The following is a 27,886-nucleotide window of genomic DNA, read 5'->3' on the forward strand; positions in this document are numbered from 1 at the left end:
TCAACATTTTGAAAACAGTTTGAAGAAATAAGAGGCTATAATATACTCTACCCTGTCCTTCCTTTTGTATTTAATATATCAATGAAAAAATCTTGGTCAAATAATAGCTTGCTTTGGGCTAAATTCCAAAACCACCAATTTATAACAATCAATATTTTAATGCTATCCAATGAAATAATTGCTAATCAATATTTTCTCACATTCAGTATGTATCACAATCGACAAGGTTTTCTCAGGAACTGCACTGTTGTTAAAAAGTATGATTTATCTTTTATCCTAATTGGGTCATGTTTATACAGACCATCAATTGTAAACCAGCAGTGGTCTGTTAAACAATAGACACATGGAAAGAACAATGAAATGAGTCACAACTGTGGACTATATTTCTCACCAAACTTGATCTGAATGGCATTGTGGTGGGTGGACACCTTTGTAGAGAGAGGGGGTGCTAAATTTCTATAAATTTCTTCCTGTTTCTTGCCCATGACCTCAGGTGTGGTGGCACACAATGATAATTTAATATTTGTACAAGAATTTGTTGTCAGTTAAAAGAAGTTAACCTAATAAACTCAGAGGTTAGTTACATTGTCAGAAATTTAAATTGAACTGATGACAGTAATTTTTGAAAATAGGGAATAATCTGAATTCAACCGATGTAGGGCTTGTAGATTTGAAGAGGTAAGGGAGGTGGGCTTTGACCAAGGAGTGAGTTTCTTTTTGGTTTCCCGAACGGGAAAACTATGGAGTCACGCTTACTGACCTGGCACACCTTGCAAAATTGTGATTGTGAGGGGACCGCGGATATCAAAGTAGGCAATGACTATAACGCAGATCACAAAGTCGGTAATTACTATTGCGGTTAGATTCGCCCAACATGGCAACATACAGAAACATTGTACTCAAAGCCGAAGTCAAAGCGAATTAATCAGGTCACATATCCAAAGTCTATGCATGGTAAGTTCTTCAATACCGTCCTCATTACCTATCGGGAAACATTTCATACTGTAGTTTTGTTTCTTAAGGGAACAGTTAATATCATCAGTTGTATAATTCATCCTGTAAAAGAGTATTGCTTTCACCAACATAACGGTACTTACCATGATATGGTAGTAACACATACCCCCTCTTCTCTTCATTAGTTATCCCAGAAATGTGTAAAATCTATTAAAACAAAAGAAATATTAAAATATTAGCTATCATCCTATGCTTGATGAAAAACATGAAAAGGTGATGGTACCCATACTTTTGACGATTTCAATCATTTTCCATGAAAAGCAATAAATTGGAAGTGGCTTATGGCATGTGCAGAAGACACCTTGCGCTTGAATGGTAGATATGAACATGTAGTGGTAGACTCGAGCATGCAATGGTACAAGAATCTGCCATCCGTGAATTTCACACACTGCATATAATTTACAAACTGATCATGCTGTATATGCCTTTACTGGTCTTCTACAGGAGTAATCAAAAACAGAAGAGAAAAAAGGTTCAGTATTCATCACTTGTTAACAAATGAACCTGATTATCCTGGAGGATAAAAACAATGGAGTATCAGTATGTGTTTCACCTTGCGAGACAGTTGCCTGTTGTCAGGGTAGTAAAGCAGTCTATTGTGATGTGGAAGCTGTGCTAACTAACAATGCCTGGTCAGGAGTCACCAATCAGCATTGTTATCTATAGTTCAATCACCTTAAAGCAGCTTGTTGAGTTTGCTTTTAAGGACTTCTATTTTATTAATACTATTCAATATTAAATTCTATCACAGTGAAACAATATTTCATCAACTTATCAGTTTGACCAGTCCAGTTCCATCTCAAGTAATGAACTTGAAAGCAAAACAATTTTTGGAAACTTTCCAACTTGCTTTATTACATGTTTAATATTCATACTATTCTGCCACAGTTTAATTTGGTATGTGAAACATTGAATTTCAATGTAAAGTCATTAACAACTGGTTCATTATGGTTCATTATGGTTATTTAATGGTTAAAGTAACATATACCAAGTTTCATAGTTAGTTCAATTTGCAATCCTAGTTTGGATAATATTCAGTTATTTTGATAAATTAATCAACCAAATGCAAATAAGCTGCTTTAATACCTTATCACCAACGCTGTGTAGGACAGGAAATCATCCCTCTCCATGTGGTCAACTATGATGATTTCCTCAGGTTTGTTGTGCACAAATACACTTGGTGCTATAGATAAACAACAGTTCATTTCAAACCTATAGGCTACCTGGCACTAACTTAAAAATTTGATTCCAATCTCTAATTTGTAATTGTTGATGAGACAGAGACTAATCTTTCTACTGTACCTACCTTACCAGAGAATCAGTGAAATTTCTCAAATTTTTTTTCTGTCTTTTCTTTTCTCTTCCATTGTATGCTTTGTGAACCACATAGCTCATAATTAAGAATATTATATTACTAGCATGTCTACCACATCACAATAATATGGTAAATCAAACTAAATTATCCTGTATGGAATTTAATTCAAACTGAGATAAATGGGCCATACAAGTTTAACAGCAAACAGCTGTTGACTTGTCAAACAAAGAGTAAAACAGCTAGAATGCATGAATGAATGAATGCAAGTTGACAAAGAAACTCATGCAACCTTTGGACTCCAATGGTCCATTTGAATCCTTCCTAAAGAGAAAACCAAATATTTGATTTTACTTTAAAATTCAACAAACATTCAAAAAGGTCAGCCTGATCTTGTACAAATTAATGCTGGGGTGCATATCAGTGTAAGGGGGTTGTGATGACTCGAAGGTTATTGCATGGTGGTACATATATTTAGTCAATACCATTCAAGAAATTTATGGTATTCAATGATTTCGATCCATAGCTCAGTTGGTAGAGCCCTGGGCTTGTAGCCCAGAGGTCACTGGTTCGAATCCTGTTCTAGTTGTACCTTTCTCAGCTCTTTTCCAGTGTTTGCAAATATTCCCGATCAGATTTCCATTTTTCATTTACTTATATATGACTTGTTTTTTTCATATTTAGTTCTGCTGTGGGCATTAAATAACCTAAAATTGCTATTAAAGGACAAAATAACTGACCGTAAATTACTTCCCCTCATGTACCCAATCCCAGAAAAATACCAAATTCTAGAAATGTACCTTAAAATATCAAAGACACCTGTCAAAAACACAACTTCAAGACTACTTTCTGTAAATGCTTGGTTCATATTTCCCGAGTGGCGTTTCTCCACACACACTCGAAATCTTGTGCAGCTATTTATGCAAATTTCCTACTCCAAATTCCCTACAAGGGTTTTGACTTTTTTAGTCACAAATTTAATCAATATTTCTTGATAATCTCATTTACTCAGCAAATTAAAGATTGTTAAAGGATTTCTCAGTCGCATTGCTAGCTGCAGATTCCATCGCTGCTCTCGAACATACAGTTCGTGTGTATCATCACTTTCAGCTGGAGGCTAGATGATTGAAAAACTGGTGGGGTTTTGCAGATCTAATATAAGAAGGTAACAGGGGCTTGTAGACATGCATGGGGGCCAGTGGGTAGCACAAGCGAGAAATCAAATTAGGGTAATTCAGATAAATTGGATTTTACTGGATCTTCGGCTTATGGGGGGATCACTTTCATCTGGAAAAGTTGATGGAGAAGGTGTTGTACTGTTTGTATATTAAATAGAGGTACGAAGTAGTGGATTAAAGATGAAGCTATAGAAACAATAGAATAAAGTTCTTGGGAAGATCCAAGTACTGTGATACTGACATTGAAAATTCATACTGAGAGACTGAAAGGGACATTACAAAAGCAACTGAAACTTGTGATTCATACCACTACAATTGAATTAAATTATCTTTAAATTTAAAGAACACATACCAGTAACTCCATCATTAATTAATCTACATTATGTGACCCTAAGTGAATTGCTGAAGAAAACCATGTATCCTGAAACAGAGTAAAAGGAAAATCTTGAAAATTGTCTCATTAGTAATTTAACAAACCAAGAATAAGGGTATGACCAGGTTATGGTGGTATCGCATAGCAAATTTCCATTAAAATGAGTACACTACTTTACGATTGCAAATATGTCACAAAAATTTGTAGACAGGAATTATAATACAGTATTTTGCACAAAATTTGAATGCTAAACTATTCCACGATGAAGTCTTGAACATAAAATGACATCAGAGAGCCACTAGTACTTGGTATATCTTCACTTTATAGAACCTTTGTTTATTGTTTCAATTTCACTAACATGCTATCAAAACGGCTAGGGACCCTTCCTTTGATGTACGTGCCACAAATTTCCTAAACTGTTCAAGCAAAACAAGGAAATGTGAATTATATACTACTTACAATAGAACCTATCACACCTCATGTATGCAAAATCAGGGCTAATTTCTACGTTGTTTCAATCTCTCATGATGACCAAAACTCTGTTCATACAACCACAATCAGCTTCCACGGTCCTCATCAAACTCATTGCATTGTAACTAAATATTCCCAAACACCCCCCATCATTTTAGAGATACCGATGTAAAATAAATCTATAGTGGTATGCCTACAGTATGATCTACTTGAAGGACAGTTTTACCAGCCCAAAGCCACTTTACTGTTCACTAGTCCCACAAATCTCTTCTACAGTGTACATATTGTTCTTTCTTTGTTAATTTTGCTACATTTTGTCAGACGCCCAGAAAAAAAATCCTTAAACATTTGCCCTGAAAATTGTACACTCTCTCCAACATATAAAAACAATTACCACTTCAATGATAGCAAACTTCTGTCATCAAAGTCAATTCACCTCCTCAACCCCATCCATGCTTCCTTTCAATCCACTAGTTGTCAAATTCTATAAATGGGACAGTTATTTCTAAGCACACTCTGGTTGGTCTACTTCCTGGTCCCATGACATTTCCAACCAACTAAAATCCAGACATTGAGGCAATCTTAAAACACTAAGCGCCTCTAGCAAGAAGCTGGCTCCCTCTAATGCTGGATGGCTCTGATATTCACAAAGTATGGCAAAACACATGTAACCTTGGTATGAGCACATCAGAGATTCTCCCAAACAAAAATATGACCCCATGCAAACTCACATTCCTTCCCTGTTTAACTATAACTTATTACTTAATATTTTAAAACAAATAAAGGCATGTTACCCTTACTTGTATAAACTCATCAGAACCGTCTGAATTAGAGAGTTCAACTAGAAGACTGTGTATATTTTATTGACATAAAGCGAGTTTGGTAAATATGCTTGGATTGGAAAGTTTGGTGCCCAGCCCGTTAAACAGCTGTATAAAGCACCATACATATTCATGAACATGAACACAGAACAATGAAACACAAACAGGGCTTGGGAATGATTACTAACAAGCTATAACCAACTTGCTACAACTAAAAAGCTACAATTACAAATATTAAACAAGATACAACTAACAAGCTACAACCAACTTACTAGAGGAAAGTCCTGCTATTGATGCTGTGTATTAAATCTTTGCACCCAGTCACACAACACAACCATTGAAAAGCTCTGTATTATCAATGACAACTCACTCCCTCTCAGCTCCCGGTTCCACAAAGCATAAATTCCTTTCCCAATTTAATAAAGCTGATAGTCGACTGCTGCTAACTGTCGGCGGTGTGCACTAAATCTTGTTTGGTATCCCTTCCTGATTTTCACTACACAAGCACTTGACTTTTACTAAGTAGAGCTGTTCTATTTATAATAAGAATTACACTTTACCTATCAAATAGGATCGGTCAGTTCAAGCAGGTTAACAAACAGAGACTTAGAAGATATCGTACATGTAACTAACAAATCATCATTAGCCATTATATGAAACGTAGTAAACCCGGTCGAAGTAACGGAACTACATAGCAATGAAACGCCTCAAAGTCAAGACATCTGAGATGATATGACGTGTAGGGAATGTGAGATCCTAGCTGTGACTAAGCATGCCAGCTGGAAACATAATTGAGGACATTCCTTTCTTAGTAGCTCCAGTTCATCCCTTCAACCTGAAGCACTGGTTCGTAGTAGTATTCATCACTGCTGGTTGTATTGCTCATCCTTACAGCACGGAGGTGATTACTGAAAGGTCAGGGTAGGATGCCACAAGAACTACTCACTGTGTTTCTTGGTAGGCTGGAGTAAAAAGTGAAATGTTGGCACATAACACATGGTGTGTCCACACTGCATGGTAAAGTGCATGGAAAGGGATCGGAACTTCTTCCAAAGATAAGTAATAAAGATGAGTAACACTACTCAGCATCATATGGTATGCTTAAGAGTCATCATCTTCTTCAAAGAATTTCATCAGAGCAAAGCCTCGGAGTTTGACCCAATCTACTAAAAGAAATACCTTACATAGTCCCATGTGCAGTCTATTTCCAAACCAGTTATCTCCTTTCCTATCCATCTTAATACAAGCTACACTCTTCAAATTTAAGACACTGCAGTGACTGCACTTGATAGCAGATATAACTCTATAAAACTGCATATATCATATGAAATGCAGTAAATTCTGAATTCAGAATGTGGATCGAGCCGCTCAACCACCAAGTTCGCCAATCCTGTTCTTTCATCCTATCTTCACACTCTCTTTACCCTCCCCTTTCTTGCCCATCCCTCACCTCCCCTTACCCATCCCTCACCCTCCCCTTACCCATCCCTCACCCTCCCCTTACCCATCCCTCTCACTCCCCTTGCCTATCCCTCACCCTCCCCTTGCCCATTCCCCTCCCTCCCCTCACAGTGAGCTGCATCACTCCCTGATCTATTTCTGACCTCAGTCAGACACTGTATGCATGGTACTTTCAGGCTTCCGTAAAGCCACACACAAATCACATCAAGTGTATAGTAGCTGGAATAGCAAGAGCAGGCTTTATATCTGTATCTAGTGTTTTATAGGCGCTAAAAGGTTTGTTTTGGGATGACTTTCACACTGCGCTCCCAGGGAATAAATTACATTTCTAATTGCGAAATTCACTTAAGCTTATTGCCACAGGATATAGAACATAAAATTTACTTACTTTAATGCATTCTAACTGCTTCCAGAAAAGACAAAGCATTGTAAACCTACAAGCTACACAATGAGAACCAAATGGATAGTTTATTCACTAAACCTCCTTCCCCCTTTTTTTTTTCTTCATACTTGCCTGTTTTTGCTTTTAATTCTTCAGTATATATTCATTACCATCATTGAAGAACAGAAATGTTTCAGTTGAAAAAGTGGAACATTCTGCCCCAATTACTCCACTGATTGTACAGTTACAACAATAACATCCGAAATGTGTTCTGCGGCAAAATCCATCAAAATCCATCTCGTATTTCCATCACATAGTACACACGTGACACATGCTCCCCCTTGAATTATCCCGATCCGTGATTTCATGTCATTACTACACTGATTGTCTACAGACAATAATTAAGAGAAGCCGCAAAAGTGGAAAATTGCCCAGCTGAAACAACCAGGATTACTCACTTTTTCTCTTCTCTTTAATTTATTCAAGCTGGAAGACCTGTTTGCCACCAATCGAGTGTTTGATTAATATTATCTCAGATTTGGTGCGTCACGAACACCGCATTATTAATTTTATGCAATTCATTTCTTTTTCTCATACACCTTCGATGCAACTAGGATGAATGAGTCAACTCAATTAGTTGCATGAATGCACATAGCCAAATCTTAAGTCTAACAACTTTCTTGGGGAAAAAACAGTTTCAAAAAAGAAAAATCTTATCGCGAGGTTAAGCCAATTAGGCTTTGTCTTATCGATGGCAGATGTTAAATAATACCGAATGTAATTTGGAATGTTTTAAGGGCCAAAATTTGGTGACAAATGTCACGGTTCTAGGAGAACATTTCTATGAGTCAACTCCTAAAACAAGGTAAACCTTTAATTAAATCTTAAAACATTTCTTAGTAAAAGTTGAGAAACAGCTGTTTAAAAATGTCCCCTTGGGTGGTGGGGAGGGAGAAAGAGAGAGAGAGATATTGCAAGTTTGTTTTGTCCGTGCCACGTAAGATTGCAAATTGTATATCCATAGTTCTTACTTATATATAGATATAATAAGATATTATATGTAAATTTTATGTAAATTACTGTAGTTGTAGGAGACTACTATGGGTTTTAGTACAATAACCATTTCCCATAAATACTTTTCCTTACCATTTACATATTGTTAGTGTAAAACATAATTGGAGATGGGTCAGCAACAATGTGAATGGTAAGTAAATGGCAAAGATTTATATATGGGACAAAGGTTTTGAGGTGGGTTGAAGCGTGACTGGAAAGGATGGTGCATGAAAGCTTTGTCTCAAACTAAAAGTTTCAGTACCAACTCCTACATGGTGAACACAATTGTCCTAAACTGAGAGAAAACAACAGCCCCATCTGCTCTTACCCCACACCCCCCCTTCCAAACCAAGTATAACTATATGTACTGCAGGTCTCCACCTTAGTTTTAAATTTGGAAGTACAATGGTTTGTTTTCTACCAGTTTAAGTTTAACCAGTGATCTACCAGTAATCACCATGTTTCACTTTCAGGAGATCATAAGGTGTTAACTAGTAGATGATGACAGACTTCATCCCATAATGATATAAGTTGTAAACTAGCACAAAACCTCTGCTATATTAGCCCCTCGTTAATAAAACCATTCTCCTCCATTATGCCTCAACAGTGTCATTCCTTCACATCTCTAATTATCTCTGACCTAATTCACACGCAGTTACATTTCCTCCCTCTCCGTCTCTTTCTTTCTCTCTTCCACCAAACTACTCTTCTGTCTCTGTAGGTATATTCCTCATCCTCCTCCACATACCTACCACCCCTCTGGCCCTTTAAACCCGAGGAGAGCAATACCGATCCTTCATTATCCACCTTCCGCTTCCGACTGAAGCGCACAGAGAAAGAATAAACGACACCACCACAAATTTGATTAACTTTTTCCGTTAATGAGATCTTCTTCCCTCTGTACGTCTCTCCCTCCCAAACTCTGATTGTTTTTACATTTTACTAAACCTCCTGTTTTCCTTGTCATCGGTGTCTGTTGGTTGGGTGGAGTATATATATAAGACCAGCGACTTCAATAATTCTTACAAATTACCACACCAGCAATTTTTTTTTCCGTGCCAGCCTGGAGCAAATTGAATCAAAGGTACTGAAGACATTTTACAATATCCTAGCTCACAATAGTCTCTCTGATTCATATTTTCAAAATGTCCCAAAGAAGAAGAAAATTAAAGGAAAGCATGTTTTCTGTAACTTATAACATTTGGTTATGAACTTGTTTCAAGTTGTGTGTTTGGTAACGACAATAAAAAATTTGATACAGTATGTTGGTAATAGGATACAGTATTTAACTCTACCAATGATATGATCCTAAGAAAGATGCACAGCATAACTCGCCCCTCCAAAAAATATAATAGTATACATGGAAATAAAGATATGACAGAAAAAGGTTAACGAAGAGCTAAAGGCTTCAAGCTTATGGTCTAGAACAAATTTTCAAATGTTTCTGTTTGGATGAAGATTGCAGCATGGTAAATAAAAGAATTTCTGAATGATTCTATATTTTGGCAAGATATGAGAATTGTATAAATTTCTACTACATACTGTATACTCTTTGAGCAGAAATACTGTAGATCTCCATTTCTGAAGCTTCACATAACTTTTCAAACCAAGAAGTGTCTGTTTACATTTTAGCTATACTTTTCATGGCCTTATTGACAGTTGTATATTTTTCCAGGCTAAAAGAAAAACATGCCTGATGTTATTGTGTCAAGTTAAAACATTGACATTAGTTTATTTTGAGTTGTAGAGGTTCCTTAATTCAGGTTACCATCATCACACTTCAGTATCCACATTTGTCCTACGTACAGTAACATATAGTGTCATATTGGAAAACATCCACCTTTTTCTTGAATAAGATGAAGGGAACAAACCCCAACCCCTCATCTTATGCTCTCCTCCCCTTTCCCTCCCCTTCCCATCCCCATCCCTCGCCTCTCCCACCTCCCTCTCCCATTAGATTTTCAAGTTTTGACTTTTTCTGACATCAAGTGAGTAGCAAGGTTATGACACATATACATCATGTGGCATCCATGCTTTGCTTTCGGTGTTTACAGTGAGGAGACAGGTAAGGGAGAAACAAAGTAAGTATTTCCACAGAATGCTCACATATTATTCACCTTTTACAGATAATAAATGAACCTCTAAACTGTTCTTTCAAAGGAAGAGAAAAATTCCTGACAAGGAAGGAGATTTGTAATACTTTATTTTAAATGTCAAAGAACTGTGTTGTGTCTACAGAATAAGTAAATATTTTTCTGTTTGAAAATTCAACAGGAAACCACATGGATGTGTAAAATGTCAAGACAGACTTTCATGATAAAAATAATTTGAAACTGTACATTTTTTTTTTGCTTTTTTGCATGCAAATACTACTTAATATGATTCTTCACACAGAATAGAACTATTAACTATGGATTGAATAATAACATTTATTGGATGGCCGGATATGTCTCCATGGAGTTTGATCACTTGAACTCCTATTTTGAGAAAAATTTGCTTGGTATGCTTGGTAAGTTGTAACAAATCACAGCTGAGTCATATCTAATTTCACACATTAAGTGACTTGAAAATGTTAGTGAAGCTCTTCCTCACAGAGATAATGCAGCAAATCTAGAGTCAGTGAGTGGACGAAGATCACTAAATATGACTCAGACACAACCTTAGCTTGACCTTAGATTGACCTGACTTGTTACAACTACTCCCCCACCCCCCTCACAGCTGCTGCTAGGTTTAAATATCATGAAAGGTACCAAATTTGAGTGGTCACATTTCCAACCAGTCAGTCAGCAAAACAGAAATACATCACTCATATTTCTGTTATCTGCTCTGAACTCTGTCTAGAGCTGTCCTGTTGTTTATATAAATTTAACAGATGACACCAAAGACATAGAAAGGCCCTCCTCCCTCTCTCTCTATCTCACTCTCCTCTGAGTAATTTCAGAGAGAGGCTTTATTTACTCCATGATTTACCCCAGCAGACTTGCAGCTCTGGAGATTCTCATTCATCACTATGGTAACCAGCTTGATAAAAGACCTGGCTAATCTCTGTTAATTATCTGGACACAACCTTCACAGTTTAATAGGTTTTCTAGATACCCAGGGGCATTGATGCAGGACAACTACTTCATCCATCCTGGTAGTAATATCAATATCCCCTTCTGACCAGTAATCTCTGTCTACTACAAACAGGTCAAATGGACTTGACCTCCTGGTTGCACTTTTTATGTTCGTAGGATATTAGTAGTGAGTCTTGTACACAGATTAACTTGAATATATATATATATTGTAGTTTTTCAATTCTTCAGTTGCACATTTTGCAGAATTATTACAATGTTACCTATCGCTGATGACTACCTTTAATTGATCATTAACCCAATTATCATAGTTAGATTTAATTGTAAGGATTTATCCTATCTAAAGAGAATGCATTTTCATGAACAAAGGACACACTTCCTACTGTATGCATACATCCTCCACTAACAAGAACATTTCCTATGGATATTTTATTAGCGAAGGTATGGATAATTGGGTGGATCACTACCTAGATAATGAATATATACTGAGACACATCTCCGCCATCCTTATCTTATTTCACAGTCAGGGAGTGTACTCTTGAGAAACAATACATTGTGAGTTCTCTCTTCATATATTTTAATATTCACGTGTTTACAAGGAAAACAGATTCAAAACACAAAACAGAGACAAAGTTCAGTTTATAGAATACAATAGGTTAGCATAAATGAGAGATAATTTAAAGGTTGACCAGCCAACAACATTTAGAGATTCTGCTTGGAAGTCTAGTTGTGACCAAAGACCAGACCCTCCAGCTCCCCAACCGCTTCCCAACCCTAATCCCTCACCATCTCACCCTCAGAAGTGACTACCGCTACCCAAACCCTAATCCCTCACCATCTCACCCTCAGAAGTGACTACTGCTACCCAAACCCTAATCCCTCACCATCCCACCCTCAGAAGTGACTACCACTACCACTACCCAAACCCTAATCTCTTACCATCCCACCTCATAAGTGACTACCGCTATCCAAACCCTAATCCCTCACCATCCTACCCTCATAAGTGACTACCGCTACCCAAACCCTAATCCCTCACCATCCCACCCTCAGAAGTGACTACCGCTACCCAAACCCTAATCTCTCACCATCCCACCCTCAGAAGTGACTACCGCTACCCAAACCCTAATCCCTCACCATCCCACCCTCAGAAGTGACTACACCCAGCCCCTAACTAGTACTGTATCAATAACACCCTACTAACAGTGATCAAGAGCAGTTTTATTTTCAAGTATGGATTTCACACTTTACAAGGATATTTATAAACAAGTCAAGGAATGTAAGGTTGCTAATAAATATTTTAAAGCAGTAAAACTAAGCTATGTTCACCTATGTAGCACCCTGACCTTAAGTGTGAGACAATTTTTTTATATATATCTATGTGTTATTATCTTGAGTGCACTGTTACTACAGATAGTAATAGTGAAACCCTGGGAAAAAACTGTAAGTGGTAGCTACCTGGTAAAATGCAAGGTGCAACACTCCCTGTACAATCTGGAGAGCAGCCACTGTACAATACCAGTCCTACCTGAATAGATATTATCAATTGACTGGGTAAAACTGCTGCAGGCACTTGGGTTTCCATAAGTACTTTGTCTATTGTAGTCTGCAGTTGTGTCAGTCCTTTCTCAGCAAGATGTCACCTTATAGAATGTAGACTTTTGATAACATTGGTGAATGCAGTATGGTTGGGTAGATAGTAAAAGTTCTGCAAAAGTCTGACAATATAGTAATATTTCCATGAACTAGCAAAGGGACTTGTTTCTTCATCACCTTAGCATAGTCATTTCCCAGGACGCTACATAAAGTACTGTATATATGAAACAGTTGACAGACATTCTATACGTTCGATCAGGAGGTTGTAATCCCAATTTTTTTGAGAGTATTGTCTTTCTTTCTCAAGATGATTAATTTGTTGCATTTTTATATTTCATAACTCCTATCAGTACAATTGAAACTGGCCAATGAAAAGGTCGCTTTTTCTCAATTGTATTAATCACTGATTACGTTTCCTTTCCTGTTTATCAGTTTTGTAAATGACAGGTAACCAGTAGCAGCTGCCTTAGATGTCAAACCAACCTCAGAATGAGTCACATTTATGTGAACCAAAGCTGAGTTTTTATTCATGAATATCAGTTTTCTACTTGTGTCTTCTTTCATCAGGCTGTAAATAACTACTCCCAACAAATTCTCATTAAAATTGCCATAAACACATATCACATGACTTTAAAATTACCTTAAGACTAGGATTATGACAAGAAATTGGTTGTTTTAACAAAATGCTGATAAATTCTTTGATATTTATTTTCTTTTAATGGTACTCAGCACACCTGCTAATTATGAAACCAGAGCACCTACCTTCAACACTTCATAACCATCAATATATGTAACATAACTACAACAGGCTGGACTTTACAAAGACAATTTACACTTTTTTTCACTTTATCTATCAACTTTCACATATAGGTATCATCTTGGGGAAAATCCTTGCTGGTAGTTTTGAAAATTTCATCACCGATGGACGACGGCGACGCCTGGATGACGATATGGGCAGATCTAATTACAGAAGGCCGAATGCAAATATCTTTGTAAATGGAAGTCACATCAAAGTACTGTTGACAAAGTCATGCTTGAAGCTATAGAATTCAAATAATTTCAAAAGAGTTTACTTCGTCAGAGGATTACCAATAGTTTCATCTCCTACAGCTGTAACTCAATGACAAGCATTCAATATCTCTTCAAGGACACTTGGCCTGATTTCAAAGCACCTGCACAGCAAAATTTTGTATTTACTTGAGATGCATCTAAGAAGTTACAGAAATAAACAAAACTAAAACTACTTGCTGAAACCCTCTTATTGCAAATTCACTACAACCTAAAAATATAAGCAATTGATAAAATGTTCGTATTTAATGTTTACATGTACATTAACATATAATACTATTGAAAAGCAAACTTTTGAATCATTTTTGTTGTCACAAGTAGATGACTAAGCTAGCAAGTGAAGCTCAAGGGGAATTATTGCAAAAGATATTTTTCATATTTCACAAGAACATGAGTGGACTTGTGATGTTTTTGAAAATAATTAAGAGTTTTAAGAAGAAATAAACAATACATGTACAATATCATCATCATATTGCATATTAAGGGAAATGTGATGGGATACTCAAGTTAAGTTATACATGATTTATGATAAAGTAAGTACATTCCAATATATATAAATTTCTTCAAGTTGTACAAATAAAGGTAAGGTGGCTACCATCTTTACTACCTTCACTGACGAGAATAATTGAATTTTACTTGCAGCATATCTCAAAATTTGGGAGGCTTTTCAAAGATTGTATAAAACAATCTTCCAAAATTTGAGAAAGTGAAAATAACAAACAATGATTTCACTGGCTAAATAGCTTCAGCTCATATAAAAGTAAAAACAGAACTGAAACTGAAAATAGGACGAGTTCTACTGTGGATGTAGGTCACTGCATGAATATCAGCTAAAGGAGATTTTTCCACAAAGACAAATATCACACTTTTCCATGAATTCCCATTAGAAAACAATCTATAATTACCTCTTTTGCTCTGGGATATCAGGAAGAAGAATCTCCTTTGCACCTGAAAAATACAAAAATAAAACAATAATAGTAATAATTCCCTGGGTAATAACTGTTCCAATTTTAGACTTCACAAACCATCAATGATTTAATAATTCAAGTACCCCTAACCTTTTATTTGTACTGTACACTTTATTCACTTTGTGTGTAATCGGGTGGGTGTGTGTACAGAAAGATGGGTGCATGTGGAAGCAGGTAAAGGATAAAGTTTTAATTTTTATTTTTCTCTTTTTGATTATGTAATACTCATTGATAATTATTAATCAAAAACACATAAATTTGTCTAACTCTTGCAGTATCCTAGAATCATAGTAAGTTTTACCTCCAGATACTAAAGATTATCAGTGACTTCATTTATTTTACAATATTTTGGTGGGCAATTACATACAGTTATACATTAAGTGCAATAATTTCATTTTTATCAATACAGTGCTATTGCACACATGTAATGTGTCACGTTATGATAAACCCTTTCTCGAGCCCTCCTTCATACCGGAAACAAATACAAGTTCGGATGAAGTCTACAACCTTAAATAAGGTCAACATTTGTCCAAATTTACGAGTCAAACTCTGTAAAAGAAAGAGAGATACATTTCCCCCTTTTTGCCACTGTAATCACCAACCTAATCATCTGCCATGAATCACACATTTTGAGAATTGACCAATGGCATCGCATTGAATGTCCCAACGAAAATCATAGAGACAGATCTTCGGTACAGTAGACAGTATGGACAACTTATTTTAACCGGAGGGATAATATTACACCAGGGTACCCTCTTGGGTGGTTCCATTACATCAGATTCCCTTCATGACTCATGGTTCCCTCATTTTTTGATCAAGAGTCAGTAATGAATGAAAGAGGAAAGACTTTTCATATCTTGAGATGAGTTGAATGACTGACAGGGCAAGAGATTTGACTTGTCTGTTGAGTCAATCAGTTGAGGTTCCCAATCACTGTATGAGGACCAGCAATACCCTTTTTTCTCAAGAAAGGTTTACTATTAATTTTGCCAGATTTTAAATTCCCTCTCCATATTCCATTTTCCTTCCCTTTTCTGTAACAGGTGGGGGGGGGGGGGGTAAGGAGGGGAAGGATGGGGTGCAGGTTACAGCTGTTAACTCAGTCTTTAGAAGTTGAAGAAGGTATCACATTGTGAACTTGTGAACTGTCAAAAAGTTCCCAAAACCATCCCTCCCAAGTTTGCACATATACAACAAACAAAATGCCAACATGCTTTGAGGTTTGGCTCGTTGAATGTATGGCATGCAGTGACTACGTTTGACAATAGACTATGAAAATAGTTCCTTGTTTTGGTTGCAACTTGCATTCAATGATCTTGACTTACAGTACCAGTGTACAATAGCATGAGTAATATGGATACATGTACTATTTCCTTTGGTATGAGTATGAGTACAAGGTTCAAACCATGAGTTAAGTCATTTTGCATTAGTTCCTATTACCTCCCTGTAATAATATTGATAAATGCCCAGAATACAAATACAAATCCACTGCAAGGCTGAGTACTAATACCGATAACTATGCTAGAACATGAGTACTACAAACTCACTGTAAGTCTGCTGAACAGTGCCACTATATGACATATATAACTGAAACAGTTATCTGGCTTGGACGCAGCCAAATGCATCGTAAATGAAAAGACTCTTCACTGAAACTGCAGAGATCAGTATCATACAAATAGAATGTATCTTGTTATTGTACATGAACTATGACCTCTACCAATACAGAGGCTTCTTCTCAGTATGAGGCATCATCAAGTTTATTTAAGCCAGTTCTGTATCCAACTTTCTTTCCTTCAGATATCCAACCACACATTAGACACAAAAATGCAAAAAGCTTCTCTTCAGTAATAATTAATTCTGTAACTAACTAAACTAATCCAATTCTTTTTTTTCAGTTTTTCTTCTGAAAGGAAGCTCTATAGATGAGTCATTTATTCAACTCTTCAACCAAATTGTCCCTGTATAATACAGTATGTCTTACAGCCTAAGTACTAACAGCCACTCCTGACACCACAATACCTCCCAAACAGTTAGATCAGAGAAACACAATGCCACCAAGCTTTCGATCTATTGTTGTATGTCTAGGCTACATAATGGTACAAGAGTTATGTTCTTGCTACCAGTTCTTCACAACAATTAAAGCATTCACTGATCCAAGGCCTTAACTGACTATGTAGAATGCATGCAGAACACAGAAGCAAATCCTGTCCTATACTAGCTAGTCTGTGTACCTCACTCACTCACTCAGATAAAAAGGTGTCATTTGTGAAAAGGGTTTATCTGTTAGGCCAGACATGTGGACACTCATGGGAGATTGCACAGTTCAAATTGTCAGCCTTCAGCAAACACATAAATGGATTAAAGGTAATACCATTGAGAGGGCAATGATAAACTTGAAATGTCAAGTGGAAATCTGCAAAGCTTGTGGACTGGCTGTCCATAAACAATGTTAAAATTAAATAGCTCTCCCTAAATCACTCTGGATACTCAGAATCTGCCATCCAAATGTGAACTTTTTTAGTTTAAGGCAGGCTTCTGTGAACCTGCCTGTGTAATTGACTTCTATCTCTGAAGGTATTCTAAGGTGAAAATTTGCATTTGTATCTGTGGTTTCCACAGGTATTGTAACTATCCTGTTCTACCCCCTCCCCCCCCCCCCTTCCACTACCACATCCACACCAATTGTGCTATGCCTTTTCCAGAGTCAATAGGGCTGATTTCTAATAATGGGATATTTAAGCTATTAAATATTATTATTCAACAAGAGGAGTCTTAAACCTGCACCATGTAAGCAGTTCAAATGCCAGTGAATAATATCTTAAAGATTTCATTTATGATTCTTGCCCTGCAGGCTTGCAATCATTATTTTCCTACCTGAATAAAGGGAAATTGGGTCAATGTTTTATAAAAAATCACCATTTAAATGTAGGCCAAATGTCTACTAACAGATCTATCACAAACCTGCTACTACTTCTAAATGTTTTTCCCTGAACCGGATGTGACAGTGGTTGTGATACCCTGTCACATCTGACATCTTTCAACCTATATATATCATTCCATCTTTAGACTGAAACAACCTGCAGATCAGATATGCCAACTTATAGCAGTGCGGGATGCTCCATCTGCTACAGGCAAAAGTCTCCACAAAACTATCATTCAATGTCAGTTACAAGGTGAATGTCAAATTGTATCTATCCTGCGTGAATTTGTACACCATCTCTCAATTTCAAGCAATTTATGCGTTATTTAGGACTGAACACAAATAATAATTCACACGTTAATCACATTTATGCCAGCCAATTTTATTTTAAATGGACGATTGTGTGCTTTTTTGTGGGGAATACATTAATCTGTGTAGTTTGAACTGTGGATCATAATTTACGAACTAACTCTGTGAGCAGTACAAAGTGTAAGACTCTGAATGTGATTCAGTTTAAAGCTAATGTTACATACACTCTCTCTCTCTTTATGTTTCCAACAATTTTACTTTGCAATCTTGTTGACACGATAAAGGGTTTATTTAAACCTTCCATATTTAATCTTAACGCTTGAATTTGGTACCCCTGTAGATGTCACAAGGATATCCTTAAAGGCTAAAGCTGATTGGTTTAGCAAAATTACGGAATTTTTTTTTCATCTTTAGTTCAAAACCACATCCTCATAGCACATTGTATCGATCGGGAACTGGAAAAGATCTTATTTTTTTCCCCTTAAATTTGTTGGTATTTGTGAAAGCATCTGGCAATATTTAACAAAGTGAATGATGTTTATCAGGGTAACTGAGCTGAAATGTTCTTGATTTTTCCTTATAACATCCCAATGATTTATCCACAGAGGAAAATACTATTTCTACCACAGAGTTGCAATCATGATGAAGTTCTATCAACACTGCTTATTAAGTAGAAATATATCTAAATTAAACAATGTTCTAAATGATTTGGAGATACTTTTGACAAATTTATCAAACAAGGTTTGAAAATAAAATTGGTAAATTTGCCTTCAAGTTTTTGTTTTATTGGGCAAAAGAATATTCAAATCTGATTGGATGCATTAAGTCCAGTGTTGGTTAAAATACTTCTTCAACTTTCTTTACAGTGTAACTTGTGTTGTAATGTTGTAATGTAATGTAATGTTGTGTAATGTTGTAAAGTTGGAGACTTACCTCTCTCTAAAACTTTGACTTTAACTGGGTCTACTACCATCTGTGTGCTCTTCACTTCAAGACAAAAATTACGCATTTACAGAGTGAAATCATCAGGCATGAACATAACCGTTATCAATCTTCATAGCTAAACCTTGAAGAGAAATATCCCTCAAGTGGAATTTCCTTCTAATCTTCTTTATTTGTCTCAAGAATTGAAGGTTTTCAGAATCAATATTTATTGAGTTGGTCCTCATGTTACATCAGCATCACTGCAGGGACAGCCTTACCTAAATAAGTCTATCAGAAATGTTCATCTCATCTTTCTATGTGGATTATTTTTATAAATTTTGAAAAGGGATTGGAATGGGAGTAAAAAGTCGCTTTAAGGTAATAGAATTCAATGTTGAACTCTACCTTGCATCAAGTTTAAAACTTGGAAAGACGAGACAAAAATTATTATCAATATATCAATAGAAATCCCAAAACCATCAAGGCATACTTTAGATTGAGTTGTAAAGTCTTTGAAACTTTCTGACCATTTGCACATATCTAGCAAATATTTAAATTACTGAAAAAACAGTATCTCAGTGTTTACATTACTTTTAGTCCTTTTTTACTCAAGTTACAATGAAGTTAAAACATAATTATTATATTAAATTATATATTTATTAAATTATTAATTATACTGTAAATATAAACTGGAGGTCTACCTATTTCAAAGTAGCAGATCTATATTGTCATGTCTTTACATCAACTTCACCACTAATCTGCTTGAAAGCTTGCAAAATAGTTGAAAGTTATTGACTAGAATATGAATAGCATTATCTATTATAAACTGACTAAAGTAATCAACTGAAAATTGTCCAAAGCCAGTTTCATAAGGGAGTTTAGATTAAGGCCAGACATACATAATTATTAATTAATAATTAAAAATAAATTAAACAAAATAATTAAAAATAATTCAGAAAAAGAAATTATTATTAAATTGAATATTTATAGGACTGTTACTGCAAACATGTGACCTTAGTTGAACCTACCACGTCCTCTAACTTGTAAATTGGAGACATTGAAATACTGATTATCTTCAATGTGCCCATCTTCTAATCATCTGAGTAAATATTTCAATATACTATAAAGATGAAGTTTAACTTCTTAAGACGGATCTACCCAAAGGAAAAGTTCTTTACGACAATTTTCTGTCCAACTCTTGCTGTTACCCTACATTATCGGCTCATCCAAATGGCTATGAATATTTACTTTCAGCTATCAGCAAACTCTCAGGGATAATCAATTTCTCCATGGAGCCTGTCACTCCCAGTCAAATACATTAAATGAAGATGGAATGCATGTTTGTAGACTGTTTGTCATAAAACTTAATCAATTTCTTTGCTTCTGAATTTGCTTAATCTTATATTCCAGGAGGAAAAACTACTCCACCTTGAAAGCAAGGAGAGACTGAAATCTGACTAAACCAGATCTCAACACATTTCCTGGGTAGTATTGATCTCTGTGGAATAAAATCAATTTCCAGCCACTTGCATTGATGGGAGCAGCAAGGTCATAGTGCTTGAAGTAACACCCTGTAGCTCCTTTCCATTTTGGTAGTTTCATATTATTGGTTTTATTGAAGATCTGTTAAGTTTTTACACATCAATTACATACTGGTAAATTGACTGTATTAGTGTGAACTATTTAATGGATAGGACATGGATAAAAAATAAAATAATTTAAATGCTGTAAGAAAAAAAATCCATGTGGACCTGTCTTTTTTTCTTAGAAGAGCATTCCATATGTCAGGAGGTGAATTTTGTGAAATTGATCATTCTGCATGAAAGATGTTCATGTTTGCATGACTGGGAGGAAATGACATTAAAAATTCAATAATGATCAAAGATTGGCATGAAGTTACCAAGCAGAAAAAGTAATTTCCTGGTCAGCCAGCCATCCTTGTGGAGAGGTTAAGTACATTAGATTGGACTAATTTACTGTGAGTCTGGTGTACGGAACGATTAGTATTGATGAGTTTTGGTGGAAGAGTCAATGGAACAATGAAGTTAATATACAGTAGATGTATATATGATTATGATAAAGTGAGGATGTTATGATGATAGCAATTAGAAGGGTTCCAAGGGAGAACACATGCTAGGAACAATCACAGTGATGAAATACTTCCTTATTATTGATTTCAATAAAACAAATTGTTAACAAGATCTACTGACTGGGAAGTAAAAGTCACAGATGTTGAATGTTTAGGCTAGGGAGGATATCACATTAATGCTACTGTAGCTAAAAAAACGAACGCATGGGAGAGAGTGTACACTAAAAACAGCCCCCAAAAACACCCTTCCCTACAAGAAAAGGATACTTATCAGGCTGGAAAAGATGTTGGAAGTCTAGAACTCCTGATAGGAAACTTCTAGGTATAATAATCCAAGGTATCCGGGCGAATTTCGGCGAAAAATTTTTCCCAATCCGAAAACACTATGAGACACTTTGGTGGTAGAAAAATGAAGGAGGTCACTAGGGTCAGTGAGGGTGTACAGTGTTAAAAGATTACTAGGGCATACTAGACACGGTAGAATGCGGTGCTTAGGTTGTGGGGAGACAGGTAAGTGGGGAACGAAGTAAATGTAGTTCATTGAAAGCTTTTGTACATGACAATAAAATGATATAAAGGTCATTAGTATTAGTCCAAAATATTCAGCAAAGAACAGTTTCAAAGTATAATCTGACATTCCTAATTATTCATATACATTGAGCGAGTGTTAATTACACATTTAAAGTCTCATTTGCGACATTTCCCTTGAGGGTGGCTATAAAATGTTTGCTGAAAGTTTAGAATGAGAAACCATTAGTCTGTTCCCTAACATATTTGTGACAAATAATTCACTTTTAAACCAAAACAAGTGATGGGCTAGATTCTGTTGAAAATTTATGAATTTTGCTAAACGTGACGGAATACAGTACTTAGTCAATATTACAATGTGCTGTAAGTAGACTTGGTTCAATTGCTGGGAGTGTCAGAAATTATGCAAATATCATTAAATCCACAATTCTTTACAGTTGCATTATGCCATAATTTTTTTTATTTTTTTTTTACCTGGTAGTATTTACGAGACTGCGTAGGTGGATACCCTGCTTGAAGAGATGAAATATGTACCACAGATGTGGGTGGATATTCACAGAACCATTTTTGTTGTCTTCTTTCAACATACAGTATACTTACTGTACTGTAGGTCAACAGTAAATAGCCACAAACTTTCTTCTGTGCTATCTAGTTTACAAATTTGCACTGAATGGGTTACAGTCTTCAAGCAAGTGGCTACACTACATTTTACAACATGCCTGTTTACAGGTAAATGGTTAAGAACACACCCACCAATATGAGATATGGATGGAAAAAAAGGTCTTCATTGCTACAATACCTGGCAAGAAGATTCAAAACCACTTTCAGTAATTTTGTGCTATAGAATTAGACAGAGGTTATTGACCACTAGTGACCTATCTGTAAGGTTGTACTGTGTTAACAGGTTACCGGTCCACTATAGGCATGGTAGGAGAGTGCTGATGTTATGCAGAGACAGGTAAGAGAGGAAGAGAAGTATATTTAAATAATGTCAAATTTAAAATGTATACTATTCACATATATGATCCTGAAGCTGTTACATTGATACTGCCTATGAAGTACATGGGCCACAGCCTGAGACATTAATAGACATCCATGTATACACGATGATAAACTGTAGGTGAGGATATCATGATGGTAATTTATTAGGAGGTTACACTTAATAAGAAGAACACATGCTAGGAACACCCACAGTGATGAAACAATGTCTAATTATAGTACAGGCCTGTAAATTACCAAGATGTACATAGACTTGGTAGTTCAGTGCTAAATATGCTAACAGTTCACTATTGACATCATAAGACAAGAGTGCTGATGTTATGAGGAGACAGGTAGACAAGTGAGAGAAGTAAATATCACCGACGAAAATAGAATATCATACTTTTAGCCAGTGACTGGAAGTCTGTAACTTATGCATCACTTTTTGTTTATGTCACTGCCTTTCATTTTACTAACATGTGTCTCTAAGGGTGGGGTTGTGGCAAAAACAAATGTTCAATGGAGATGGTGACAAATGTTAACCACTTGGTGACCTGACTTTGAATGTCTTACTTTTCTTTTAATATGTGAACCCCATGCACTCAAACACATGCCAAAAGAAAATAATACATTGTCAAGTTTCTGTTCCATTCATTTTCAGTTTCACTCATGGAAACAGGTTTAGGGATTTAGGATGGCAATCAATCAACTGGCTCAGCAGTCAGTCTTCTTCTGTCTGACATATAAAACCATTTCACTGTCTAGACCAGCTTCTAACATCGAAAGAAGATTTAGAATTCCTTGGTGATTGCAAAACTTGAACATTTCCTGCTTGTTCAGTAGAAAGCCAGAAGTGCAATAAAAATAGAGATAAAGCTGCCATCAGTATAATGAATCTGAGCAATGATAAGAAATGATGGATATGTTCTCTTTCAATTTCAAAAGTATCTCATAGTTGTAACCTCACCTCCTTGTAAATTATAGTGGCATTAAGGAAACAGGCAAAACCCTCTGGCTAAGACCTGTACACTATTATCCCAATATTTGTGTAAACTTTGTAAACAGGGTAGAGAGGCTTTTTTGAGATCAAATCATGTTTCCTGAATATTTTCTTGGATGGATGAGGTCACAAAAGTAATCTGACGGGAGAAGCAGATCAATATAGTCATTTCAAATTAAAATATCTGGACCTGAGATATTTCATAACAAAACAACAATTATATACTTAAGAAAAAGTTAAGGCCAGACTGATCTTACAAGAGTCTCCTAAAGCTGGGATAGCTTTACAGTTTTACTAAATATTTCAGATCTCACTTAGCTGACTAGTTTCCAAGAAAAAAAACAATATTATGTATCAAACAGTAATCTAATCTGAGACCATTCACCAGATCTTCAAATGGGGGGGATCAAAGGATTCTTATTTAACACACACACATGACCAATTTGAAGTTGCTAATCACAACTTCTACCAGTTGCCCCTAACATCATTCCAGCTAATTTGAACAAGGCTGGACATGGTTCAGCTACTGTACATGATCTAGAGGAGATGTCTTCCAATGTATTTAGACTGATCAGAGAGAAAAGAGCAATCTGTTTATATTATAGAGATCCATGCAGTAATTCTAACTACACTATGGAAAGCTGAACAATAAATACAACAACATTGTCAACATACTGATCTTACTCTTCCATCAAGAAGGTAGAGAGTTTATACACGAGGTGTTGCTACACCGTTGACCGATCCCATCCTGTGTATTCTAACTCAGGCTGAGTATCTAACCTGAAGATAACCCTCAACTAATCACCATTATGAGGTGGGACATTCCTCAACAGAGGCTTCTGAAGATATCTTTGAAACAATATTGTCACTAGTTAGATTATCATATTTATAGACTTTGGCCCAGCCAACTAAAGGTCCTCCTGTATGAAAAAAGATTGAATAGACATGAAGACCAGATCAGGTAGCACATACCATACCAACACACCCATGGGATTATAACAAATCTTCTTATCAAGCCCTGTCTTCTTGGTAGTTCTTGCCCCTTCCCACAAAAATGGTACCACAGTAACCACCACTATGTAACTGATTTTCAAGAATCAACATTTATCTTTTGCTCTTGAATTAATCTACACAAGGTAATATGCCTTACCTAATTTGTCCTTATCTATTTGCTCAACTATTTGCCATGCTTTTAGCCTATGTGTATGACTGAGTTAAACCAGGGAGTTATTCCATAACAACTCCCTGGTTAAACATTCCATAAATACCAAACCTACCATACAGAGTATATAGTAGCCTGCATTAGTAACTAAATGATGACACAGAGAATATGCAACGCTTGGGTGTCTGTGTGTGTGTTCACTCAAACGCGGTAGATACTTCTTCATAACATGCAATAATCTTGCAGTTGTGTGCTATTACTAACTGTAGGCGTTATCTTTCAGGTACTGGCAAAAATTATTACAGGGAGTGTACTGCATAAACATTGCCTGAAGGCAACTACAGGGTACATACATATCACTGACCTTAAACTCCACCCTGCAGGAATGAAATAGTTTCAATCATTAGGTTTAAAACTTTGTTATGAAAGATTTATAATGTAAGTTTATTTCATTTTCATATTCAAAGAACTCTATCACTTTCCAAACAGCAGTTTCACAGAACGTGTGAGGATCTGATGACTGGATGAGGAGATATCTAAATTTTTGCTTTGCAGCCTTAGAGGATTTCATCAACAATAACAATGAGTTCAGATGACATTGTCTGTATTTAAATATGTATTCACCAATTACCAATTTACCATGACATATTATTTTAGTTGGGGCCACTTTTGTTAATTAACAGCTAAAAATTAAAAGGTTTCAAATCAACTTAATTGGGTTATAACTTGAAGAAAACTATGTTGAGTAGTCTAAAACAGTGATCTAGCACAAATAAGCATACTGTACATGTTCAAACTATCCAGTAATAGTTAAGTACAGTTATAGTGTACACCAGTAGGATTTTGAAATTACTGTACTCTATGGTACTGGTACTAATGGCACTATATTGCTACAGTATCATACTTATAAAACTGGGCTGACAGCTAGTTATCACACCTACAAAGTCTCCATGGTGATTTGATAACTTCCAGAAGCGAAGTCAAACTTGCTGACTGTAGGAATGGAACACAACACAATATAACACATTCTTTATACTGTAAGTTACTATAGTTACTGGACAATAACAATACTGTAATATTCCTGCTTACATCAACAATGTGTAGAAACTGTGCTATAGAGGGAACAGGCCGCCGCCCCCCTTCAATGAACCAAAACATCAAAATATATAGTATTGTAGCAAAGTACCCATGCAGTTAGCTTCAGTGTATCAGACTTAACATAACTTATATATTATCATAACAATCATTATAAGTATGTTTATAATTAATCTATCTGTGCCACAATAATCCAAAGAATTGGGAAATCTACTTCAGATAAACTGATGGTGAAGAGATTATTACTTGGCTCTCATCAACTTTTCATTTCTTTCCTATGTGTGCATAAAGTTTAACATAGTTATTCCTCATGCCTAATTTAGCCACGCACTGTAGAAGTCAACTATTCTTGTAGCAGAACACAGGCACATAGCAAAGTACAATCATCTTATTTTACTTCTACTTTATATTTAAATTTCAGGGATCCCAACAAAGATTTGAGCTGAGGGAGGGGGGGTATAAGAAATAAGGGGAGGGGATGGTGAGGGCATGAAGTGCTGCCAGTTCTGACTGGCCCCACCCACCAGGAATTGCTACAAACTAAGGACTGGATAGCTAACTTGGTAGGTCACAGGATTTGTGATCCTGGTGTCACTGGTTCGAATCACATTTTAACTGACATTTTCTTTAAGCTTTTCATATCAAAAGCTATCAACAGTTCGATTTTTCGACATTTCTTAAAGCCTCCCCCCCCCACCCCTTTCCCAGGCTTCCAGTTGTCCATTGTTACTTTGAGAATGTCACAAGGATTAAAATTTTCAAATGTTCAGGTATTTTTCTACAACACAAAAAATTTAATGCTTTTAGAGAACATGTTTGTTATTCAAACTTTGAAGCTTCAAAGTATTCGGGAATATTCATAAAACAATTTCCTTCCTTTTTCCTTATATGAGTCAAACTATGATTAATACTTTAAGCAATGATGCTTGTTGCACTTTACTTCCTGACAAAGTAAATAATATTATCAATCATGGAAATCTCTACCAGTACATCAATATCGGTTCTGTGATATTGCAGCAACAATATATCCAAGTGTGCATGTATATTGCCAGTGCAGTACGTCATTGTAACATGTACAGTAGGGTTACTTTACTCAAACTGGGATGTTATTCACACTAATGCATCTAATCAATGTCAACTTTTCTTAGCTTCCTGGTTTTAACGCAATAATTTAAAATGGTACACATAAGTCAAACTTTTATCAGAAATAATTTGGAAACATGTCAAGAATAGACACAGATGTTCCTTTATACACAAGTTCTTAAGTCCAAGTTGGGATTAAAGCCAGGCAATATTTAAAGATTATGTAAATTTATGCAACCATCATCTTTAGTTTACACAGAATTATAAAGATGTTCCTTATACAATATGCAAATTTTGTTTTCAATACTCATTCAAAATACAACCAAAGACTTGAACAAGTCCATTTCAAAGAGCCATCTGAACTTTAAAAAGTTGTAATTGGTTTTATATATATTTACTACTGCATATGTTTTCTTTGGTAGAGGTGGATTTGCAAGTGTTGTTCAAAAGCACTTTTTAACACTTTCTAATGTTGACGTTGTTATCACAAGCAGTACTAAATACAAAGAGGCTATTCTTACGACTAGTCGTAACAACAATTCTCTTTTGCGCATGCGCAGTGCTATTTTTACAACTAGGAGTACTATTTTTACGACAGGAGTAACAATAATTTCCGGTTAGGGTTAAGGTTAGGATTGGAGTTAGGGGTTAGAGTTAGGGTTAGGATTACCCCTACTACATGCGCAGTTGCTTTATTTACTTTGAATTCGTATGAATTCGCCGATGTTGTAAGAATAGTTTATAACTAATTGTTACGACTAGTCGTAAGAATAGCCACGGCCTACTAAATAGGCCTTCTAATGATTAACAACAATGTAGAGTAGAATGGGAATGACTCTGAATAAGTTACTACTAGCATAAGCTTGACGTCAATACTAGCATAGTACTCTACACTGCAGTTGCGCTTGTGTATTATTACAACTATCAATGTACCCATTTTTCATTCCTTCCCTCCTGAGAAAAGTACTACTACTATAGTATTGCGAAGTTCGGCATACTGCGAAGTTCGGACACCATAAGAAATACACGA

At 35.9% G+C, this 27,886-nt stretch overlaps 1 protein-coding gene across 3 annotated transcripts in view; it reads right to left on the minus strand.

Annotated features, from left to right (window-relative positions):
* Positions 1 to 27,886, minus strand: part of LOC139958534 (integrin beta-1-B-like) — a 112,187-nt gene that overhangs the window by 82,720 nt on the left and 1,581 nt on the right. Inside the window, exons 2-4 of one of the 3 annotated variants that reach the window (XM_071955662.1) lie at positions 14,706 to 14,748; positions 5,442 to 6,131; positions 1,098 to 1,161 (exon numbers count right to left, since the gene is read on the minus strand). In XM_071955662.1, coding sequence (XP_071811763.1) covers positions 1,098 to 1,136 — 39 coding nt within the window. In that variant the 5' untranslated portion in view covers positions 1,137 to 1,161; positions 5,442 to 6,131; positions 14,706 to 14,748. The remainder of the gene's footprint in view (positions 1 to 1,097; positions 1,162 to 5,441; positions 6,132 to 14,705; positions 14,749 to 27,886) is intronic. The other 2 variants (XM_071955661.1, XM_071955663.1) reach the window with 2 other exon arrangements.

This window comes from Apostichopus japonicus, chromosome 18 (assembly GCF_037975245.1).
Source record: "Apostichopus japonicus isolate 1M-3 chromosome 18, ASM3797524v1, whole genome shotgun sequence".
NCBI classification, from domain to species: Eukaryota; Metazoa; Echinodermata; class Holothuroidea; order Aspidochirotida; family Stichopodidae; genus Apostichopus; species Apostichopus japonicus.